This window comes from Mustela nivalis, assembly GCF_964662115.1.
Source record: "Mustela nivalis genome assembly, chromosome: 5".
Lineage (NCBI taxonomy): Eukaryota > Metazoa > Chordata > Mammalia > Carnivora > Mustelidae > Mustela > Mustela nivalis.
In genome coordinates this window covers 23,965,143-23,988,271 of record NC_139024.1, presented here as the reverse complement: position 1 = coordinate 23,988,271, position 23,129 = coordinate 23,965,143, and the positions used below count along the sequence as shown (strand labels likewise).

The 23,129-nt window shown below is 46.4% G+C and overlaps 1 protein-coding gene across 11 annotated transcripts in view; it reads right to left on the bottom strand.

Moving 5' to 3' along the window:
• The window catches only part of SCML4 (Scm polycomb group protein like 4), a 97,336-nt gene that overhangs the window by 10,337 nt on the left and 63,870 nt on the right, over positions 1 to 23,129 (bottom strand). For 6 of the 11 annotated variants that reach the window (XM_082732080.1, XM_082732082.1, XM_082732084.1 and 3 more), the window contains 3 exons: positions 22,011 to 22,211; positions 17,495 to 17,689; positions 1,354 to 1,644 (listed from right to left, as the gene is read on the bottom strand). In XM_082732080.1, the coding sequence (XP_082588206.1) occupies positions 1,354 to 1,644; positions 17,495 to 17,689; positions 22,011 to 22,211 (687 nt within the window). Of the gene's footprint in view, positions 1 to 1,353; positions 1,645 to 7,883; positions 8,142 to 17,494; positions 17,690 to 22,010; positions 22,212 to 23,129 lie in introns of those variants that run through there. The other 5 variants (XM_082732085.1, XM_082732086.1, XM_082732078.1 and 2 more) reach the window with 2 other exon arrangements.

The following is a 23,129-nucleotide window of genomic DNA, read 5'->3' as shown; positions in this document are numbered from 1 at the left end:
GACCGTACAAAACAGCTCATCACTGTGGCTTCTCAGGGCTACTGGTAGAGAGAGCTGCGACTCAGAACAAAGATGTGGCTCACCAGGGAAGACAGACAACCCACTTGGAGGCTCCAGAAGGCAAGATGGAGACTCCCTGACTCCTCCTCGGCCTGGAGCCTCCTCTCTTCGGCAGTTTTCAGGCGCAGAGCTGCTGGGCTGTGGTCTCTGGAGAGGTGTGCTGACATGGTCTGTGACTGCTGATGTTTATTGAGCTCTTACCATGTGTACGTCTTGCACTAAATACACATATGAATTTATTTAATCCTCCCAACAAACCTATGAGGTAGATGCTATTGTTACCATTCCAATTTTACAGGTAAGGAAACTGAGGCACAGAGCAGTCCAGACTTGCAGAAGGTCATAAGGTCGGGAAGTGTTGGGTCCAGGATTCCAGCCCAGTGCATCTGGTTCCACAGTCCACGTGATTATCTACTATGCTCTACAGCCTTTGTTCAATAATGCAATACGGAAGCTTGAAAATGATTTTTTAAAAAACCATAATCCAAAATGGATACCAAGCTACCCCTAGAATGAGAGCCCTTTTGTGCACTACATTCCAATGAGGGATCTTTAACGGATGAGACTGAAGCTCATTCTGTCTAATGAAACCATAGACAGATTATAACCAGCATTTGTAGAAATGTGTAACTCTGACTCTGCCCATTTATTTGTATCCTGCAAAGGTCACCCACTAAACAAGAGACGATGCTTTACTGACATCTCATTCTTCTATTTCCTGGCATAGCGTTGATCTGTACCTTTCAGATCCCCTTAGAGTTAAGTGTGGCAAAATGGCCAGTTCTTGTCAATGAAATATGAGCAGAAGTGACATGCATCGTTTCCTGGCTCCAGGGAAGTGTGTGCCTTCCGTGCTCACTCTTTTCCTTTCTACTCACTGGGTGCTGGGGGCACGGAGACCACAGGGGATAGCTGGGACACAAAATGGACAAAGCCTGAGTCCCTGAATTGGGGTGCATCTACCAACTGAGAGCACCCACCTTGGACTCTTGAACAATAAATGAATTTCTATTGCACTTGAACCACTGTACATTTTGGAGTCTATTTACTCCTACAGCCTAGCCTACTCTAATACACCACTTTCTTAAAAAAAATACTGTGGTCAAAGGTTGAAGTTAGCTGCCTTTAAGAACAACAAAAATCCACGAAAGGGCTTCTGATTTCCCAGTGTTCCTGTGTTCAGACAGCATGGTTTCCCTCCCCTCCCCACCCCCATCCCCCTACATGCAGTGATCCCAGAGCAATGGCTGAGGAGGTTAAAACACGGGGAAGCCAGAACATGCATTACATTACCACATCTGTTTCCTTCGAGAGAGGTCCCATTTCTCTTGGGGCTGGAGCCTGGGGGCCTCAGCCCAGGTGCCAACGGGCCTCCAGAGGACATGGGGCTGGAACGGGGACCATTGGCAGTGGTGGCCAGGCCTCCCCCAAGATGGCCATCTCCAGAGTTCTGCCTCTTGCAGTACAGCGAGGAGGAGGTGGGGAAGGAGCCCCTGTGGCTAAAGGCGGAGGTGGAGGGGTCCACGCTGTAGCGGTTCATGCCTACAGGGTTCACCAGGCACTCCTCAGTGGTGGCTGTTTTTGCTAAGCAAGAAGGCAGGACAGAGAAGCAGAGATCAGAGAGCAAGCCAAGAGGCTACCTGACAGTCTTGGCAAATGTGTCCCCTGCAGCACCAGTGCCACTATGTGTGGGGATGAGAGATGAGGAAGAATGGACCCTACATCATAATCCCAAATAGTTCACCTCTCAACAGATTAAGACACTTGCCTCACCAACAAAGCATATTATAGTAGGGATGAGAGATGTGCCCCTCTCTGTTCAGAGGAAAAAGTGATTACTTTGGCTATTGATGATTTGAAAGTAAAATTCAAAGGTCTTTTCCCTTTCATGGTGTTGCCCCTCCAGCAGTCTCTACCAGCTTATCTGAATCTCCCTGCTCTCTTTTCTCTTTGCCCACCAACACTGCCCTCCTCACCCAGCCCGGGATGCTTGAGAGCTCAAACAGGATTCACAATGTCCCTAAGTTAACAATCTGATCTGGGTGGTGACATAAGGGCAATGGTACTTCCTCCCCACCTTCAGTCTCAAAACACCCGAGGGTACTGCCCTTCCTCCAGAGCTAATAAACTGGGGAAACCAATGCTGATCTGGTCAGCCCTACAGTCCTCCATAAACGTAAAACTTCTGTGCTTTGAAAGATAGCAGCAAAAAAGTGAAGAGATTACCCACAGAATGGGAGAAAACACTTACAAATCATATATCTCATCAGGGACTTGTTTCCAGAGTAACTCAATAAATGTCAATAAAAAGACAACCTAATTTAAAGATGGACAAAGAACTTGATGAGATCTTTCTCCAAAGAAGATATACAAATGGCCAACAAACACATAAAAACATGTTCCCCAACATTAGCCATTGGGGAATGCAAATCAAAACCACAAAGAAGTAGAACTTCCTACTCACTAGGATGATTACAATAAAAAGTCAGATAATAACAAGTGTCGATGATGCTGTAGAGAGAGTGGAACCCTCATACACAGCTGGTGCGAATGTAAAATGGTGCAATCTCTCCTCCTCAAATGGTTCACACTAGAGTCACTCTACAACCCAGCAATTCCACTCCAAGGTATTTACCCGAGAGAAATAAAAACATACATCCACACAAAAATTGGCACATGAATATTTACAGAAGCACTATTCATAATAACCCAAAGGTGGAACTAACCCAAAAGGCGATCAATTGATGAATGGATCCCTGAAATGAGGCATATCCACACAATGGACTATCATTTGGGCATAAAAAGAAATGAATACTGATACTGCAACAGTGTGAGTGAGCCTTGAAATATTCTGCTAAGTGAAAGAATCCAATCACAAAAGGCCACAGATGAAGTGATTCCACTTCTGTGAAATGTCCAGGATAGGCAACTCTATAGAGATCAAAAGTAGATCAGTGGTTGCTGAGGGCAGGGGAGGTAGCGGGGGTGGGGAGAGAGTGCTAGCTAGAGGATATGGACTTTTTGAGGTGTTGAAAGTGTTCTGCCATTGTGGCTGCACATTTCTGTGAATATACTAAAAGCCACTATGTTGCATTCTTGTATGATCTATGAATTATACATCTCAATAAAGCTATTTAAATAATTCATTGCCAAAGTCTGGTGTTAGGTGTGAACACATTCTCAAGAGTATTTTTACACAGGCAAGCCTGGCCACCACGGCTCTGGCCACCATGGCACAAGCCAGCTGGGCAGCCTCAGTGTACTCATGCTCTGTGCTTTCTGCTTCGTGGCCAGTGGAGGGCTGCAAGGTGTCTTCAGGAAGCCGGAACTCCACACCTTCACGTGGATGATGTCTATTGCATCTCTTCCGCCTGAATCAGAAGACAGCAGGAGGAAGATTCTAAAAAGGACCAGGCTACAGAGCTATGTACGAGGCTGCCTCCTGAATGGAGTGAGGAAGAGGAAGACAAACACTGAGCACCTACTATGCGCTAGCACCAATACAAGCCAGTTAGCAGTAAAGCTGTTGTTATATTCCTTTTATTGAAATGTTCTCAGTATCTGAGCTACTAATCCTTTCTGTGTCCCTAGTGGCAGGTGCCTTGGTATATGTGAGGAAGCTACTCGTAGTGTCTGGTATACAGAAGGCACTCAATAAATATTTATTTATTTAATATAACTGTTAGCAATGAGGTAGCCATTACACAGAATACACATTACAATACAGATTCAAAGGTCTATATATAAATTCGTCATGTGGATTCGTGATAGACAACGATAAAAAAGAACTAAAACATTTATTCTGTTTATTCAGTATTTTAAATCGAGACTAAATATATCTATGTAGTTCTGATAATGATGAGGTAGAGAACGCAGCTAATTCTCCAATCTATATCCGTATTTTCCACTGGAAAATACAGATGCGGATGAAAGATTGTCCCCCTGTGATGACGTGCAGAAATGGGGAACAAGGGAACATGGACTTTATTGGTTGAAAAACTGCTGACGACCATGGGTGAGATCAAAGGTAATAAAAGCCAGCTTCTGGGCTAGGATCCAAATGAATTCATCAAAAAGTAAAACTGACTTGAGAGACCCTTAGGCAATAGCCCTCCAGCCGGCACAGGGTATACCAGTTATCCCGGAGACAGCGGGTGAACAACCATGGAGATAGCTCCGCAAACCCCCCACTGCAGTTCTTTCTGCCTAGCCTATAGCTTCCAGGCAGCCTGGGAGTGAGCAGTACATTCAGGTGTACACACGAGGGGGCCGTTCAGAATTGATGAGTCACATCTGCTCAAACCTGGTTACAACAGTCTTTTCCTCACCTTTGTAAATAGGGGTGTTGATACTATAGCGAAGTGTGAAAATGACGGATACCAGGCAGGCCCTCATCATTCACCCCCAGGACTGAAAAGGGGCTGCACAGAGCAACCAGCCCAGCATTTCCGTAAGTGTTAGGTGTGTCCCACTGGCGGGACAGGGCATGATTTTAGTTGGGACTTTGGTATATTTGCTTTCTACGGCTATAGGAAAAAACGTAAACTTAGTGGCCTCAAACAGCAGAAATGCATTGTCTCATAATTCTGGAGGCTAAAGGTATGAAACCAAGGTGTTGGCAGGGACATGTTCTTTCTTTCTTCTTCTTCCTCTTTTTTTTTTTTTTTTTTAAGATTTATTTTTTATTTTGGAGAGAAGGGGAGGGGGGGGAGGAGCAGAGGGAGAAAGAAACTCAAGCAAATTCCAAGCTGAGCGTGGCGCCTGATGTGGGACTCGATCTCATGACCCTGAGATCACGACCTGAGCTGAAACCAAGAGTAGGAGGCTTACGGACTGCACCAGCCAGGTGCCCCAGAGCCATGTTCTTTCTTAAGGTTCAAGTGTAGTATCCCTACTTGTCCACCTAGTTGCTGGTGGAATCCAACAGTCTTCCACTATAGATATATACCTCCTATCCATCTCCGTTGCCACATGGCATCTTGCCTGTGTATCTGTGTCTGTGTCCAAATGTCTTAGGAAGACATCAGTCATTGGATTAGGGCCCATAATCCAATGTAACCTCATCTTCTTGATTACATCTGCAAAACCCCTATTTCTTTCTTTCTTTCTTTCTTTTTTTTTTTTTTTTTAATTTAGAGAGAGTGGTGGCAGGGGCGGGAGCAGAGGGAGCGGGAGAGAGAAAATCTTAAGCAGGCTCCATGTCAGATGCAGAGCCAGACACAGGGCTCTATCTCACGACACTGAGATCATGACCCAAGCAGAGGTCAAGAGTCAGATGCTGAACCGACTAAGCTACCCAGATGCCCCAAAAATCCTATTTCTAAAGAACACTTCTATTCACAGGCACTGAAAGTTAGGACTTGAACCTGTATCTTTTTGGAAGACAGAGCAACAGGTGAACATTGTTTTCTTACAGTCATGTATTTTAGTGTATAGCAATAAAATATAATTAGCCCATCAAACTCTGATTTCACTGATACGGTATCATTGCTTAAAGTGACTAAGAGAGCTAAAGTTAAAGGAAATGAATCCGTTTAAAGGAATATCTTGAGTAAACACTTTTACAACTGTTGTATGGACATAGCAGAAATTGTGAAAGGTGGTGTGTTCATAGTAGAATGAATGCTGAGTGAGTACCAAGCCCTCTTTTCGGGCTGGGTGGTAAATATGGAAAACAAATGAGCTTCTTATTTAAAAGCTTCCTGCAAGAAATTTTACAATCTCCCTCACAATTAGCTCATTGTACTGCAAATCTCGTGGCCTAAAAGTTCCTCCTTACATCTTACCCCCATTCATCTTGCTTTCTTTGTGACTACTGGATATATCACCTTTCTACTACTCAAAACCACAAAGTCATCAACATACAGGGAGAGAAACTGTGGGTATGCGGAACTCTCAGTAACTAAGAATTTCATTGTGGGATGCATGGATTATTGGTTACCTAAAACCGCTCTTGAAAGCTGGTAAAAAAAAGGACCAGATCCTGTGGAGGGAGAATGACACTTTTTAGCAGTTTTGTGGCTGACTGGTGAGTGAACACCAGATGGGGCCAGCAGTCCTGGGATGGCCCCGCACAGACCCAGCTCCGGCACAGAGACTGGTGGCCAACCAGGGAGCTGACAGGTTAAGATGTTCCCCTGTCCTGTTCTCCCTGGTTTCTTAGAAAATCCCTTCTCATATGCAATGAGCTTGTCTCCCTGGCAAGGCGGAGATCTCTGTGGAGAACATCAACTCAGCAAAGCGGGATAAGGGAGAGGGGACTCCTGTACTTTTTTCTGAACCTCCCTGCCTCTATCCAAGAGACAAAGGACGCTGCTTGGAAAATCATTACATCTTTCCTCCAGGAAAAGGAATAACCCACTCTTGCCAGCCTTACACAGAAAGGCAAACACACCAATGGCGCCATCAAAGACATCTTGCCGCATGTTCAGGGTTTCATGTCTCGGGAACTTTCAGAAGAGCCCAGTGTTCCTTTTTCACCAATATGATCTGTGAACTACGTTGTCCCCCCACTGCTGTATAGAAAGCCTTTCCATTACTGAAGCCAAAGAACACTCTGGAAGAGTTCAACCCCACTCGAGCCTCAAGGGATGGCCATTTGCTTCTGAGTTTGAACTGTGTCTAAGCCTTGCTGTCCAGCAAACAAACCCGAGGGCCAGGTGTGTGTGGGCACCTCCCTCCTCCCTCACCCCTGCAGAGCCTTCCAGATCACCCGCCCGATGCAGCCCCATTCCTGGAGGGGCGGGGAAGGGCACTCAGAAGGCAGAGAACGTCCAAAGAAAAGCAGGAAGAAAAAAGCCAATGGAGCGATGAATCATAGAATACCACATCAAAAACTAATGATGTACCATACCGTGGCTAACTGAGCATAATAATAATAACAATAATAAAAGAAAGTCCCAAAGCAGCAGGAGCAGTGCAGAGAGGAAAAAGGGGCTCACATGTATAAATGTGCAGACACTCCTGATGGACTTTTAGCTCAGGCTGGGGTTCACTCCTTGTCATTTAGGACACAAGTCCAAACTGCTCCTAGTTAAGTGACCTTGCCTCTTTATTTTACCAAAAAAGTGAAGCCGGCACTTTACTTGGATTCTTTAACCAAACGAAGTCCCTGCAAAGCCACAATACCGCCATCTGCAAAATTAGTCTCAATTAATACCTATTCATGCAATAATAACCCCCAAATCCCAGAGTCTTAGAAACGATTCTTTTTCAGTACAAACAGTTCTTTCCACCCGCTCTCTCGCGCGTGCACATGCACCCACACCCACCCACACACCCCCTCCACTCCCGCCTTGTTTCCCCACATCAGTCGTAACTTCTCCATTGAAGCGGCACCTGCTGCACACAGTGAACCCTTCCTATAATCATCACCGCCCCCTTCCCCGGGGCCTGGAGCCGCTGCCTTGCTCGGGAGCGACTGTGCCGGCCAGCGGCCATGCACCCCTGCCCAGGCTGGCACGAAAGGCCAACCCCTCCCTGCAGTAGGGTCTAGAGGGCTCCGTGCGTGAGCAGCTTGGCTCGGCGGCTAGAAGAGAGGGCAGCTCCCCAGATCCCAGCTCCGATACCCAGATTCGAAAAGGAAGTGGCTCTGTGGGCCCCACAGGCTGCTGCCCCGAGAGCTGGGGAAGGACGATTGCCCGATGGCGGACCAGGCGCCTCCCCCCTCCCACCCCGGGGGTGCAGCCTCGGAGCTCTGGGCCGCAGAGAAAGAGCTGCCAGGAGAGAAGCGGAGAGCAGAAGTGGGCAGGACGGAGGAGACCCTGGAAAACAACAGCAGGTCCCCAGAAGGGCTGCCCTTCCCCAGCTGAGGGGCTTCCTACCTCGGGCGGCCGGCGAGCTCCTCCGGGCCGGTGCTGCTGTGGGAGGCAGCGGCCCTGGGAGGACTTCTCGGTGGCAGAAATCAGCAGATTTCTTCTCAGCCCTGAAGGCAGCCTCTCACCGAGGCTCCGGTGGAGGTCTGAGGACTTTCTTTGCTCAGGCCCAGTCCCGCCCTGGTTCTTGCTCAGATAAGCTCATCACGTTTTCCCTCTGGGCCCTCAGTGGCCTCCTGTCCCAGCCTTCCCGGTTCAAAGGGCACCAGGCCACGCCACCTAGGAGGCTTAGCGTTTCATTCGCTTCAATTAAATTTTCCATTAACTTGGGCTCTGGCCAGTATAGATTTTTCCCTTTAAGCTTGTCTCTAAGTTCAAATCACTCAGCCCTCAGAATCAACCTTATGACTCCCCTCCGGTCCATTTAAGTACATTTATTTATTCTCCCCTAATGAGACGCACAGAAACCAGCCATAATTTTAATGCCTGACACCTGCACTTCAACAGTCCTCTCAAATGTTTCTGGTGTGCCTAAGACTTTGTTCTAAGTCTGTGGGTTGATTTCCTCCTGTGGAAATTCTGTCCAAAGGCAATTTTGCCCACAGTCAGCCATTCGGGATAATGAATGCCCTTCCCATCTCAAGAGGAGAGCAGATTCCAGAATATTTTCCCTACGGTCTTGCAGCTTTGCCACACCTGTACCCCAAGTTCTTAGGGCAACTCCTAACAAGTGGGGAAGGGAGAACAGGTAGGGGCGGCACCCTCCACAGTCACCTTCTGTTTCCTCAACACCCCCACACTTTTTCGGTCTTTCTAGAACTTTCGGAAATTAAAAATGGTCCTTGATCGGGAAAAGGTTGGAGTCAGCAGAATACAGGACTCCTTGTAAGTTTTGGTTCTGAATAGACATCCTGACTCTCAGGATGACACTTTCCAGTATTCCTAACGCTGGTAAAGCAAACCGCCGCGCTGTGAGATGCTCTGTGGAAAGGCCCATGTGGCAAGAAACGAGCAGCTCATGGGAAATCAGCAACCACAGGAATAAGCTGGGAAGCTGACCTTTTCCTGGTTGAGCTTTGAGATATGGCCTGGTGGGAGTCCCAGAGCCAGGGGACCCAGTTAAGCTGCACCTGAACTCTTGATTCATGGAAACTGAGGTAGTAAATGTTATTCTTCGCCACTAAGTTTTGGGGTAATTTGCCGCAAATGGGAAAAGGGCATTTGCTTCATTTCTTTTGACTCCACATGTCAGTTTGGAAATTATGATTAATTCACTCACAGCTATGATGTATCGGCCTCAGAATGCTTGTTCAGTTCTCTGCCAGAAAGTTGATGGGATTTTTTTTCAGCCAACGGTTTACTGCTTACGTATGAGACCAACACGCTACCCGGTAATAGGAGAGAGTTCATGAAGTTTATCTCAGAGGGTTATATCCTGGCTTAATTGGAACATTTGTGCATTTAACTATCATTATTGAACACTTATCTTGTGTTTCCTCAGTATCTACAGGACTCAAAAGAGAATAAAAGGCTTGCAATGCAAAGAGGTTCAGTAAGTTACTGAACATTGAAGAAAAACAATTTTAAACTCCACAGAACTCAGGCCTTTTTCATGAGATTCTATTTTTCCCTTTTAGCTCAATTAAAAAAAAAAAAAAGATTTTATTTATTTTTTTTAAGTGATCTCACACCCCATGTGGGGCTCAAACTTCCAACTCTGAGATCAAGAGTCTCATGCTCTACTGACCGAGCCAGCCAGGCAGCCCTAGTGCGGTTTTTAAAAATGTGTACAGACATTATCATTTAATGAATGATATAATTGGAAGCGCAATACATAAATTTCCCTAAATGAACTCATACTGACGCCCAGGGCCAGAGCTAAGATTAGGAGTCCTGCTCTGACAAACACTCCCCATGTTTTGCCGTGGGAGCGCTGGCCAGGCTTGCCCGGGACCTAGCTGTCTGAAAATATAGGAAGGCCTTTGTATTTGCTGCAGACCTGTGGACACTCCTCTTTGAACTTTTCCAACAAAACTTTCTCAGAGGATTCTTTTTTTTTTTTTTTTAATTAACATATAATGTACTATTAGCCCCAGGGGTACAGGTCTGTGTATCTCGAGGTTTACACACTTCACAGCACTCACCATAGCACATACCCTCCCCATTGTCCATAACCCCACCCCCCTCTCCATAACCCCCTCCCTCCGGTCACCCTCAGTTTGTTTTGTGAGATTAAGAGTCTCTTATGGTTTGTCTTCCTCCAGATCCCATCTTGTTTCATTGATTCTCAGAGGATTCTTAACACCTGAGCTTGGTGCTGATACTTTGTTCTCCTCCCAAATGACCCTCTTTCCAACACGCAGCTTGAGAAGAGAACCACTCACTTTGCTTTCGTGGCCCCCCTGTCTGGGACAAGGTGAACATAGCTCCAGACACTGGCCTGCATTGGGAGATAAGCGGCTGCAAGGGAATCTGGTATAACACAACTTCCTTTGTTTTTGTTGTTGTTGTTGTTTGTTTTGTTTGCCTCCTTCATTCCACATATTATTTAAAATGACAATTCAAGGGGCGCCTGGGTGGCTCAGTGGGTTAAAGCCTCTGCCTTCGGCTCAGGTCATGATCCCAGGGTCCTGGGATCGAGCCCTACATCAGGCTCTCTGCTTGGCAGGGAGCATGTTTTCCCCTCTGCCTGCCTCTCTGCCTACACGTGATCTCTGTCAAATAAAATAAAAATAAAATAAAATAACAGGTCGAGGGGTGCCTGGGTGGCTAAGTCAGGTAAGTTTCCAACTCTTGATTTCAGCTCAGGTTGTGATCCCAGGGTCATGAGATAGAGTCCCGTGTCTGGCTCCAGGGTCAGCAGCGAGCCTGCTTGAGATTCTCTCTCTCTCCCTCTGCCCTACCCCCCCACTCACTCACTCATGTGTTATCTCAAAATAAATGAATAAATCCTCAAAATAAAGTACCAAGTCACATGATGCCTACTGTCAGGTGGAGCAGGCCCCTCCGTGTGAGTTTGTGAAGATAAGAGAGCTCTCCTGGTGTCCGGAGTGACGGGTTCTGCCTGTCCTGTGGATGTCCTCCAGCAAGGGTGTGCCCAGAGCCTGGGGACAAGGAAGAAACACTCCTGGGGGCCAAGATAGGAAACCCAGAAGGAGAAAAGCAAATTGATATACTTGGAGTACAGTTTCTGCCTGGATTTTGCTAAATGGCGGTTGAGGTTTGTTTTGTTCTATGTTTGTGGGATGAAGTGACACAGGTGTACCCCAAGCCATGTGTGTGAGCACCATTGTGTGCAGTCAGGCTTCTGAGCTGGGGGCACACGGGGTGTACTCCCTGGCAAGTGACGGGTAATAGGACCCAAGCGACAACCGGCTTGGGAGGAAAGCATAGGGTTGGGGAAGAGAAGACCTGGGCCCAATCTCCTCCCTGCTGTAGCCTTTCTCTGTGGCTCTGAGCAAGTGGCCTTGACCTTTTGGGCCTCAGTGCATCCCAAATGGGAAAGCTCACTAAATGTGTGCTGACTAAATGGCTGTTTCTATGTCATCTAACTCATGGCTCTTGATAAACTCTCTTTCCTTTTAGAAATAAACAATCTTTTGGAAAGATAAGTATTCCATGTATAGTCTTTCTCTGTAGAGCTATCGTATTAGATGGATTTGTAGCTTAACAAGGAAGCTGATTTGATTTCTAAAGCCTGGGTACATAGGTTCAACTGTAATGGAGCATACTGGGCATGGCTGTTCTGCTGCTAGTTGCCCAATGCCTGGCTCAAAGACCACCAGTCAAGGCCAAAAACACCAAGCTTCAAGAACAAATGTCCTTCGTCATCTCCCACCCCTACCATCTGTGTATCAAGAAAGCTTCTCAAGAAAAAGTAAACAGTTTGTTCCCATCGCGTTAAAACTTCAAAAGGCAGGAAACCAATCACTAAATTAGATCTTGCAGAAGAGTTCAGCTATCACATCTGTGGTTTCCAGAGCTCTCCTCTACTCTTGGTGAGCGGACGATGTATTCCATTGTGTTGCACAGAATTCAAGTCATAAATATTTGCCGCAGCCTCGTTCCATCCCAGGCTCTGCCCCCCAATTTACCCAGCAGGGAGATGAGATCTGGACCCAGATGCTTGCAATATAAGGAAAAATGAAGTGCCACCGAGGACGTGTAAACAAGGGTCTGGGAGAACAGGTGGACATCTTCTCAGGATTCGGGGAAGCCTGGAGGATGGCAGGGGCCCTGCTGTGGAAGGTGGCCAGGCCCCACTGAGGACTTTGCCTGCCATGGTTCTTAGCCCTGTTCACCCTTCTCAGCAGTGCAGCAAACCTCCTCTTTCTCACCCGCATTTGTACCCCTGCCATCTCACCCGACCACTCTGTCCCTCTCCTCTCCATGGGCGTTGGTTCATCTTTGGTGGCAACAGTTGTACAGTGTGTGTGTGGTCATTGTCCTAGTGCAAATAGACTTATTTTACTAAAAACCTGAAATAAATGATACATTTCCCTAGGCAGCCAGAACTCTGCCAGCCCACGCTTTATCATGCCAAGTGCGGTCACCGACCGGCAGCAACACCAGTCCACGGGCGCACCTGTTACATACGCAGACTCTCGGGCCCCAGGCCAGCCCCACCGAGGCTAGAATCCACACTTTAACAAAACACCAGGTGGTTCCTGAGCACACTAAGTCTGGAAAACACTGGCGAAAGTGTATTTATAATTGCGGGCTTTTCTCCTCAGGATTCAGAGGTAAGGTAAAATTTCCCTGTGATCATCCCACGGCTTTTTTTTTTTTTTTTTAAGATTTTATTTATTTATTTAACAGAGAGAGGGATCGCAAGTAGGCAGAGAGGCAGGCAGAGAGAGAGGAGGAAGCAGGCTCCCTGCTGAGCAGAGAGCCGGATGTGGGGCTCGATCCCAGCACCCTGAGATCACGATCTGAGCCGAAGCAGAGGCCCAACCCTCTCAGCCACCCAGGCGCCCCCATCCCACGGCTTTTGACAGAACCAAAGTGCTATGGAATCCGCGTTTCTGCCTCCATTCTCCTAAAGCACCAGAAAGCTGCTCTATTTCCTAAAACACATACCACGTGTGGCTGTCAGGTAATAGAATTAAGGGAAATGACCCAAGTTCCTGATTTCAAGCCAAGAACTTGACACCTTCCAGACTGGATACAGGAAGCCTAGTAGGTAGTCTGGTTTTTCCTCAGACATAAGAAAAAGATCACAGGAGAAACTTTCTATTTGAATGCGCTGAGAAAGAGATGTGGAAGATGGCCTCTATTCTTCCAATGTGAGCTGCTCTGTCTTGGTATCCTCACTTTCACCTATGGGGGGTCCCTCACTGATGTTTCTGGGGCCCCATCTGCCCAAAGCTAGACTCTAACACTCCAGAAGTGACATCTTGCTCCTACTTCTGTTTTGGGTTGCCGGTGTTCCACCTCATGGCTCTAAAAAGTGGGCCTCTGCCCTTGTCACCCCTAATGGGGAGATCACTACCATTCAAGCATTCACTGAATGGTAGTGATCTCTAGACTAGTAGATCTCTACTTCAATGGCTTTGTCTTTGCCAAGTTCTTTACGAATACAACCCCACCTGACCCCTAGGGCGCCGTCTGGTAGGAGTTCCACCTGGCTCTTCAGCTGCCACGTTGTCTAGCTGGGAGATTATTACCCTAAATCCTTGCTTCTCAAACTATCATGTGTCTTCAAAACACCTGGGGTTTCTTGTTCAAGAGTGTAGGAGGACCTCTGAGTTTTTACCCTTCTCGGGTGAGAACTGACCAGAGTTTGAGTGGCAAGACCTTAGATTTGATTAAATCTACCATCAGAACCACCGAAAACAGGTCTGCATGGCCTGCTGTCATACAGTGGATCGGAAAATCATGGCTTCCACCAAATTGTCCATTTTTTGGCCACAGACCTTGTTTCTTTGATAGTTCCTTAGCTGTCATGGTTTTTCCTTTTCTTATCATCTGATTAACTGTCTTCTGGAAATGCTCTAATGAGCGTGGACAAACTCTGACTCTGATAGGTTACAGCTCTAATTGAACCGCACTGGGGCAGAGAACCACTTGGCTCAAATGAGCTCAAGACTGTGCAGTCGTGTTTAGGAACAATGTGGTCCTTTGGAGGGATCTGGAGCCTAAAATCAACTATGGCCTCCATCCTTCCCCTCTTATATGTGTGCTTCTTGCCACAGTAGTGGGAAAGGGGGGGGCGGTGAGAAGCTAATTCTTCATCTGAAGTGATAATAATTTGATGTGTTACCCTTTAAAGGAAATTGGACAAGGCAGTCCTACAGAGCCAATGTCTTAATCTAAAGGCAAACTCTCTACTGGTGTCATTTGAGGCTGACTGATGGAAAAGGCATGTGGAAAGGGGGTTGTTTAGAGCCTATAGTGACATAGCTGCTTCTTCCACCTTCCCTGAGGCTCCCAGACACATGAGACACACTGCACTCGGTTCTGCAGCACCTAGGGCATGAGAAACAATGTCCACAAGGTTGGCTGGTTTGGAGCAATTCATTTTTTTCAAATCAGCCATGGGCTGGGGAAGAGCTCATGAAGACAGTTCAAGTCACTGCTTCCAAAGCCAGACCAAATAGGAAGGAAAGCAGCTTTGGGGTAGAAATAACTGTTTCAATCAGGGGAAGAAGTGAGGCAGCAACACTGTTCCGGGGAAAGCTCTGGAACTTCCTCCAGCATGGTGAACTTGGGAGAGACTATAGTAGAAACCAAGGCAAGAGTTTCCTCAGTAATCATGTAAGGAAAGTTGAAGGGAGGCTCCTGAGACAGGATGTTGAAATGAAACCATTTTAGTTTCAGTTTTGGCTGAGGCTGCAAGACAACAGACAACCCAAGGTAGAGTGAAGTGTGCAGATCTTGAAAAAAAAAAAAAAGATGGTGGAAAACCAGTTTTATACCTATAGGTGACCACCTACACCCAGCCTGCAAAAGAAATGTAGAGGTTGAGAAATACGTTAACTTGGAGATGAATTATGGAGAGAAATGTCTAGTGTATTCCCAAGAGCTTCAGTGCCACGTGACTAGCTTGATTTCTGTCTCTGGAGCTTGAGAGACACAATGGATTATTGTTTGATTCCCATGAGAAATCCAAAAATCTGGCAACTCTGATGGCAGTCTGTATGCCCAGTTTGTTTGGCCAAAGGATATGTAGTGTTTTTCAGGGACCAGATGTTGGCCATCAGAAGAGAGATCTAAAGTAAGATTTTGGGGCACCTGGGTGGCTCAGTTGGTTAAACATCTGACTTCATTTTGGCTCCGGCATGATCTCAGGGTATGAGATTGAGCCCCATGTGGGAATCTGCACTGGGTGTGCAGCCTATTTGGGATTCTCTCACTCCCTCTTCCTCTGCCTTTCTCTTCCCCCTCCCCTTTTTCTAAAAAAAAGTAAGATCATCTGAGGTTCTTTCTGTGGGACTGGAGGCACAAGGGGGCTTCTGCAGAAAGAAGCTAGAGATCTACCTGCAGATTTGGGGCTGTGGAAGGAATTTTAAGTGAGCAGGTAGCCAACCAGAGAAGAATTATATTTGTCCATGTCTGGGAAAGTGCAGGTGAGAGATGGTAGGATCACCAAAATGTCCATGTAAGAGCCCATAGAATGAAGAATCAGCTTTCAACACCTGCTAGAACTTGGGAGTATGATACCAACTCACAGCAGGATTAGTCGAGTAAAAACTCTCCTCCTACCTCTTGCCTCTCTTCCTTCCCTTACTCTGGTCATGAAGGATTCAAAATCATTATTAGTTAGATGTGGGAGAGGGCAAAAACACAAAGTTAGGTGTGAGGTGGAGAGAAAAGCCAATTGTCCTGAAGCAGGTCCGAACTGAGAATGGGGAGTAGCTATATCTTTGTGTGAAATATTAAGTTTGATTATTACACTGACCTAGATATATCAGTTATTGACTAGAGAATGTTTTGTTACTTGAAGGAGCAAGAAAAGTTACAAGATTTGTCCAAAATTTCATCCATGGATAGGAACAAAGTGGTCCCACAGGATATATTTAAAGAATGAGAGACATAGCTTTATGATTACATCTTATGGGTCGTTGCTTATTCAATGTAACAGTGATTTAATGGATTGCACAGCTAAATCAGACCATTCTGCTATTCTCATTACAAGATTCACTAGAAAATACATGAGCTTTAGGATATGCTCCTGAGTCTGCTAAGACTTACAGGAGAGGCCAGATTCATACTGCCAGAATTAGAAGGCACACTGTGCACAAGCAACCCCAACACCTCATTTAGGAAATGGAGGCCCAGAGAGAAGAAAAGATTTTCCCAAGCTTGCACATATAGAGATATCAAACAAACAAACAAACAAAACAAAGCAAAAACAAAAACCACAAATGCATGTGGTGTTGGCTCACATAGACTATATTTAATTAGCCAGCTTTCATTGCAAAGGCCAAATTTCTTCCTGTTTCCCAGATCTCAGACAGATTAATGTAAAATTGTAAATGGAGTTCTTGACAGTATCTTAAAAAAAAAAAATCTATGCTAAAAATCTAGATTTATCCTTCCCTGCTGTCCTCTTAAGCTCAAAATATAGCCACGCTTATTATAAGCATCTTTCTTTTGAAGGCTCTAAGCCTATCTGTGAGCACATACCTGCAAATGTATTTATTTTTCATTATCTGTAGTGGTCACTTTATACTTCAAAAACTTTCCCTAGCTCATGTATTTGTCTTAACACAATATGAGGTCTCATGTAGAGACCTTGGAACAGAAGGCGCGTGGAACAGAAGAGTGTTCAGCAAATGTTTGTAGAATGACATAATGACTAGATTCCAGTTTCACTGGCTATGTGTTCTTTATATATCAACAATACTGCTTCCAGAGAAAGAAGAAAGGCAACATTTTGGCTCATTCTTGGTAAACTGAAATCCAGAGCCTAGAGTCATGTTCAACTTTTTACAAACCCATAACTCAGGGCTGCTAAGTGGAGGTATCTAGCCCCTTGAGCACATAATGTGTGGCCCCTACATGCCCTTATTATCCTTTCCTCCAACTTCCCCATGCTAAGCTACTCTGCAACAAAAAGCACTCAGCCCCTGGATCACTTTCCATCCTGTGATGAGAGAGAAACACTAACTCTTACTGAAAAACATATTTGATTCATGGCCTGGTCCAATCCCTGCAGCAACACTATTTATTGACATGAGTGGGTATCTGAGGCCCCCAGGCAAGGCCCCCAGGCAAGGCCCCCAGGCAAGACTCTATTTCTTAGCCCTAGTTTTTTCAGGATTTCTGAGTTCCTTAGTGTCATAGTCTTTCCATGACTCAACAGTGATGGATAAGTGCCCAAGAGTCTAAATTAGAGGAGAGTGAAGAAAATAATTCATTATATGTGATGTGGTCTCATTATCTAAATTCTAGCAACATAAGTCTGAAAGCTATAACGTCAGCTCTCAGTAGCTGGGGCAATCTCTTCCCACTGCAGCCTGGGTGAGAACTGTCTAGATACCCTGTGTCCTGGCCATGCCTGAGCTCTCCCGGGGTGGGGGCTGGCAGCGAGGCAGCCTGGGAGCCTTCATCTCCCAGGAAGGCAGGGACACTTGGGACCACCTCAGGGACAGGGAAGACAGACAAACAAAGCCTACCTGACTCCATCCTGCCTTCCTTCTTCTCCTGGGCTTCCTCAGAGCCACTGAAGCCCTTGGAGAAGGGCTGGTGGCTGAAGAGGTCATCACACAGGAGGCTTCGGCACAGCTTGGCGAGGAAGCGAAGGACATACCCAACACTGTTCACCACAGGCAGGCTCCTCAGGTGCTGTTTCCCATCGAAGGATGCCGAGACTGGAAAGCCACAGAGACAGCCACTCAGAGTGGGGCACAAGAAAGCCACAGGGCCATGGGAAGAGGTTTTTGTTTGTGCAGTTGTGCCTTGGTTTTAACTAAGCTTTATTCAGATTTCACCTGCTTCCTCACTCATTGCCCTGTTTGTTTTCCAGGATCTTACCCAGGAGCCTACCCTGCATTTAGTAGTCATGTCTCCTGAGTCTCCTCTGGTTTGGCACTGGTTCCCAGTCTTTCCTTGTTTCGAATTACCTTGACAGTTTTGAAGAGTATCAGTCAGGTATTTTGTAAAGTGTCCCTCAGTTGGGGTTTATCTGATGTTTTGTCATGATCTGAGTGGGATTAATGTTTTGGGGGAAGACAGGAAGTGCCCCTCTTATCGCATCAGATCAGAGATATGGGATGTCCACATGACATCCCTGGGATGTCAGCCTTCAACGCCTGGCCAGATGGGGTTTGCTGCACTTCTCCACTGTACTCTCCATATTCCATTCCAAACAACAAAAGTTGTGCCCATTCTCAAGGGTAGTGGAGGATTAAGCTCTACCTCCTGAGGAGGGAAGAGTCTTCTCTATTGTTCAGAATTCATCTATAAGAAAGAACTGTCCATTTTCCTCCATTCAGTCATTCATTTATTCAATCATTTATTGATATCAGTATAGACCCATATATTTATTTTGTACCACGGGTTATACAATACTTTGTTATTTATTTTGTTGCTCAAATTGTTCCATCTTTTGTCTTTGGGACTTCCAGTGCCCTGCATCCCTATGACATGCCCCCATTTTTTTTTTTTTAACAACTTGTTGATTACTGAAACTTCAATATGTTTCAGATTCATCTTCAATTTCCCTGCCCCTGCCCTAAAACCAGCCATTTCTCCAACGGCTCCAATTCCTTGTTACAAAAGTGTGATATCTAGAAATCAAGATTTGGGCACTGGATATGCTCCTTGTTACTGGAGTGTCAGTAACTCCAGGTTCTTTTCCGTGGAGAGAGCTAAGAAATATATGCATGTATACAATCCTACTATGATTATCTCTCTCTCTCTCTATATATATATATATGTTTAGAGAGAGAGAGATGGATAGAGCTAGGTCAGTCAGTAGACTGATAGGTAGGTCTAGATCTAGATAGATAGATACCCAAATAAACCTGAGTTCATGCTCACGTCTCTAGATCTAACCCAGCAACACAGAATTCAGGGTTCTTTCTGCTCTTCTGGGAAGATGTCTTAAAAAAAAACAATAATCTATCCATGGTGATTCTAGATGAAATCCGATGTCTACAGGGTTACTGGGATTTAGAAGAAATATGTTAACTTCCAGCATGTTCCTTTCTGTAATTGTCCTCAGGGTCTCTCTCACCCCATGAAGCTTGTGTACCAGCTCCACGGAGAGGAACACTAGAGCAGACCCTAAGAGGACACTCTGCTCCCAGCCAGGCCTTGGCCACTCATTGTCAACACCTAGAGGGCAGCCCTGTTTTTCATGTTTTATCTTCCAAAGGCAGGAGCATGGCAGGGGCTGGGGCAGGGGGCAACACTAGGACTAGTTTTGATTTTAGAACTAAAACAAAACAGCCCATTTTAATTAGGAAATCAAAAGAATCCATTTTGTGTGTGTGTGTATAGCTCTTTATAGTTTGACAAGAGGCTTCATATTCATCCCCTAATTCAGCCCTCCTGACTATCCTGTGAGGACAGTAGACGAGAGGTTATTACCCCATGTTACAGGTGAGGAGATTGAGAAGAGGGCATAGAGTGATTTTTCTGGCTCATATGGCCTCTAAGTGGCACTTGCCTGTCACATTAACACTCTGGGTGACTCTATTTGGGAGAGCCAGCAAAGAGGCGCCATGTGCCCACCTAATGGGTTTATCCTAGCCACTCAGACACTCTGGAAATTCCCTCTTAGTGTGAGCATTGCCATTGGCCTCCAATATTTTAGAAGACCAAGCGTGATGGAAACTGAACCCACAAAAGGAGAGACTGGGGTCATTGGCTCTGTCCCATAGATGAGTGTGATGAGTGTACATACACTCCCAGAGGTGCCTGGAAGGGCCACCTGCTAAAAGCAGCCGTGGCATTTATGACACCATGAGGTTAACCCCTCTGGGATAGTGTGGCTCGGACAGAGCACGAGGCTTACGGGGAACTGCAATACTGCTCGTTTAGCCTTTGGGATGGCCCTAGGCCTACCCATGGCAGTCTGGTTCCTTTTGCCCACTGTGCCAGCACCAACATCACCATTTCCTGTGTTGTGCCATGGGAACATTGGGAAAGCAGTGCCCTAAGGATTAGGTTAAGTACAAAGTGGGAGAGTACTAAGAATAAGTACAAAGTGGGAGAGTCTAACTATTTCTCCTTGAGTCCCTCCCTGAGCCATCTTGGGGCTATCATAGGCTCTCTGAGCTTCCATACCACCATTGGTAATGTGAAAGACCATCTTGCCACTTTGCAACCTCAAGGAGGTAGCATAAGGAGTCCCCCAGGGCTACTGCATTCTCCAAGACACTAAGACCACGTGCTGAGCTCTGGACTCTGGGAATCCCTCAGCCAAGGGAAAGTCGGCAGCAGGGCTCTGTCCAGGCTTGTGTTGGCACCAGGCACTGCAGAACCTGCCCCCCAGTGCCAAGGCCCTTGTGGCCACAGAAAGACTGTGCAGAAGAGCAGAGAAGATGGGCTTGGCTCTCCCGGCTTAGGGAGAAGAGCTGTAAAGAGCTCAGTTAGATGGGATTTGCTCAAGAGGATGGGCACACGGTACAGGAATAGCTTTCTCTTAGCACCATGTCTGTGTCTTGACACTTGCTACTCAGCAAGGGAAAGAACAAGGCCTTCAACCTCAGAGGGCAGCCCAGGTTTGTGAACCTGGCTCTCAAACAAGAATCTGGAGAAGAATGGCCAGTGGGTTCTCAGAAGGCTGACAACAAGACCCTCCTCCTGGCCTCTCCCAGTGCAGTATTTCTTCCTCTTGTCTCTGCTTCTGCTAAAGTTTCTTAAAAGTCACCCTGGGTAAGACACATGGCACCTGAACCTTGCCAAGTTCTATTTTAATCAGTTACCAGCAAGTCAGACCCAACTTCCTGCTCAGAGGGAGCTCCAGAAGGTGGGCGGAACCAATCACAGCTGGGGAAGCTGTGTTGGACAACCTCCATGCCTCCAAAGCCCTGGAGATCTAGGGTTAAATAAAATGCCAGAGACAGTAAAGTCACCCCTCCCCTGCTTCCCTTAGACAGTTGGCAGGGTTACCTGCACCACCCCAATTGCTGCGGAATCTTCTCCCTATTCCCTGGTGATATGGAAGCCATGACCTTGAGGCTGGGCCAAAGACAACATCAGTATGTCCCCTTGGAATCAAGACATCTTTCAAAGACCCGGTGTTCTAGGGCTTAATGGCAGGTGGTGACAACAGTTGTGTAGAGAGCCTTGGGTGGGGCTGAAACTGGAGGACAGTGGTGACAATGGGAGAAGAGAATGGCCTTGAAGCATCTTTTAAAAAACCAGCAACCCAGCCCTTGAGAGGTGCTTGGAACCATGAGCTTCCCCACTGCCCTGCGTGGTGATACATGACAGGAAGAAAGAATGAGGTAGAGTAAAGCAGAACAGATAGTGACAAGGGCTGATATTTTAGACAGAATGGTCAGAATAAGGCTCTTGGACAAGGCGCCATTTGAAACCTTTTGAAGAAATTTCAGGAGCAAGTCACACATGGACAGCCAATGGAAGAGCATTCCAGATAGATCAGCAGGGACAAACACCCTGAGGCAAGAGCACGGCTGGAGATAGCAGAGGGAGCAGCAAGGAGGCCACTGTAGCTGCAGCAGAGTGGGGACTAAGGAGAATTGACTAGGAGATTGAAAAGGTCCTCAGAGCCAGGTCACTTAGGACTTCTGGGTCCTCGTAAGGACGTGGGCTTTCTCTTGGAGTGAGATGAGAACCATGGAAGGAGCAGGGCAGAGGAGGGCCATGATCTGACTTTGAATTTTAAAGAATCAGAACGGCTGCTCTGAGTGGTGAAATGTGGCTGGATTCTGGATACATTTTGAAGTAAGAGCAACAGGATTTACTGATGATCCAGAAGTAGGGGGCAGTGAAAGAGGATTCAGATGCTCAGTCTTCTTGTCCAGGACCAGAAGCATCTTCTCCTTGAACCCAGAGAGAAACCTCCAGCACAGAGGCTTATTGTTAAGGCCCCCGGAGCCCAGCAGATGGAAGACAGACCCTGGCTACAACCACTGTCCCCCAAGCCTGATTATGGCTTCTTCCCTCTTCAGAGAGACCCCCACACCCTCCTCACACAACCTGCCCCCAGGGCCTTACCTGACACCATCTCACCGCCATAGCCCTGTTTGACCAGGGAGAAGACCAACTTCTGCTGGTGGGCACAGTCGATGCATGCTTGCACGGCCTGCTGCAAGACCGCTGACGGCCTCTCAGGCCCGAAGTGCTCGGGGAGCTGCTGCAGCTTCCTCCTCTCCAAGTACGGCCCTGCATTGGCTTGCTTATTGATGTAGAGGCAGACTGTGGAAACAGAGACCCACAAAGTCCTCAGCATTGGTTGTGTTAGGCCAGGGGGCTGTTTCTGTGTGCATGAGGGATGCCTCAGCTGTGCCCTCCTGGCCCTTGGGAAAGCTGGAAAAAACAAAGGTGGGACTGATTCTTCCCAACTTGAGATGAACAAGAGGCAAAAGAACCCATCAACCCCAACTTCTGGGGCTCACTATCAAGAGAACCTCTTGGTTGGAAACAGATAGGCAGGTGGGTCCCCTCTGATGTACTCAAACCGGGATTGCAATTATGGAGGTCAATGCAGACCATGTGTATAAATGTATTCCCATACTGGGCAGGTACACATACAAAATCTTCCCTTCTCCTCCAAAGGAGCTGTTAAACTACACATAATGTTTGCTGAATTTTTTTTGTTGTTGTTAACTTGCATTGACAAAAAATTTCCAATGATGCTGATTACTCCAAAGACTATATATTCAAAGAAGTTCTAAAGAGAGTGCTATTTATAATCTCAGAGATATTAAATACACAACTGCCCATTTAGGTGAGCCCAACCAATGGTCCCCACGCTTTTAAAAGTCATAGACCCCATCTGTATATTCGAGCACATGCCCAAAATTGTTTATTTATTCACAGGATATATACATTCTGGACTGTTTTAATATATTACATGCATCTTAAAACATAGCCAATAAATAGAAAATTTTAAAGGATGAGATAAAAATAAATATTAATGGCAGGTGTCACATTTTCTTCCCCATGGCAATGACTTCTCTTCTATCCCACCCCCGCATCCCAGGTTATGGAAGATCTTACCTTGAGGATCTGACCACTAGAGCAAAGGAGTGTTCAAAAGGGACTGGAAGAAGAGACCAATAGGATATGGAAAGGATTAAACAGTAACAAAAAGGGTGAAGAAATTTCGCTTTT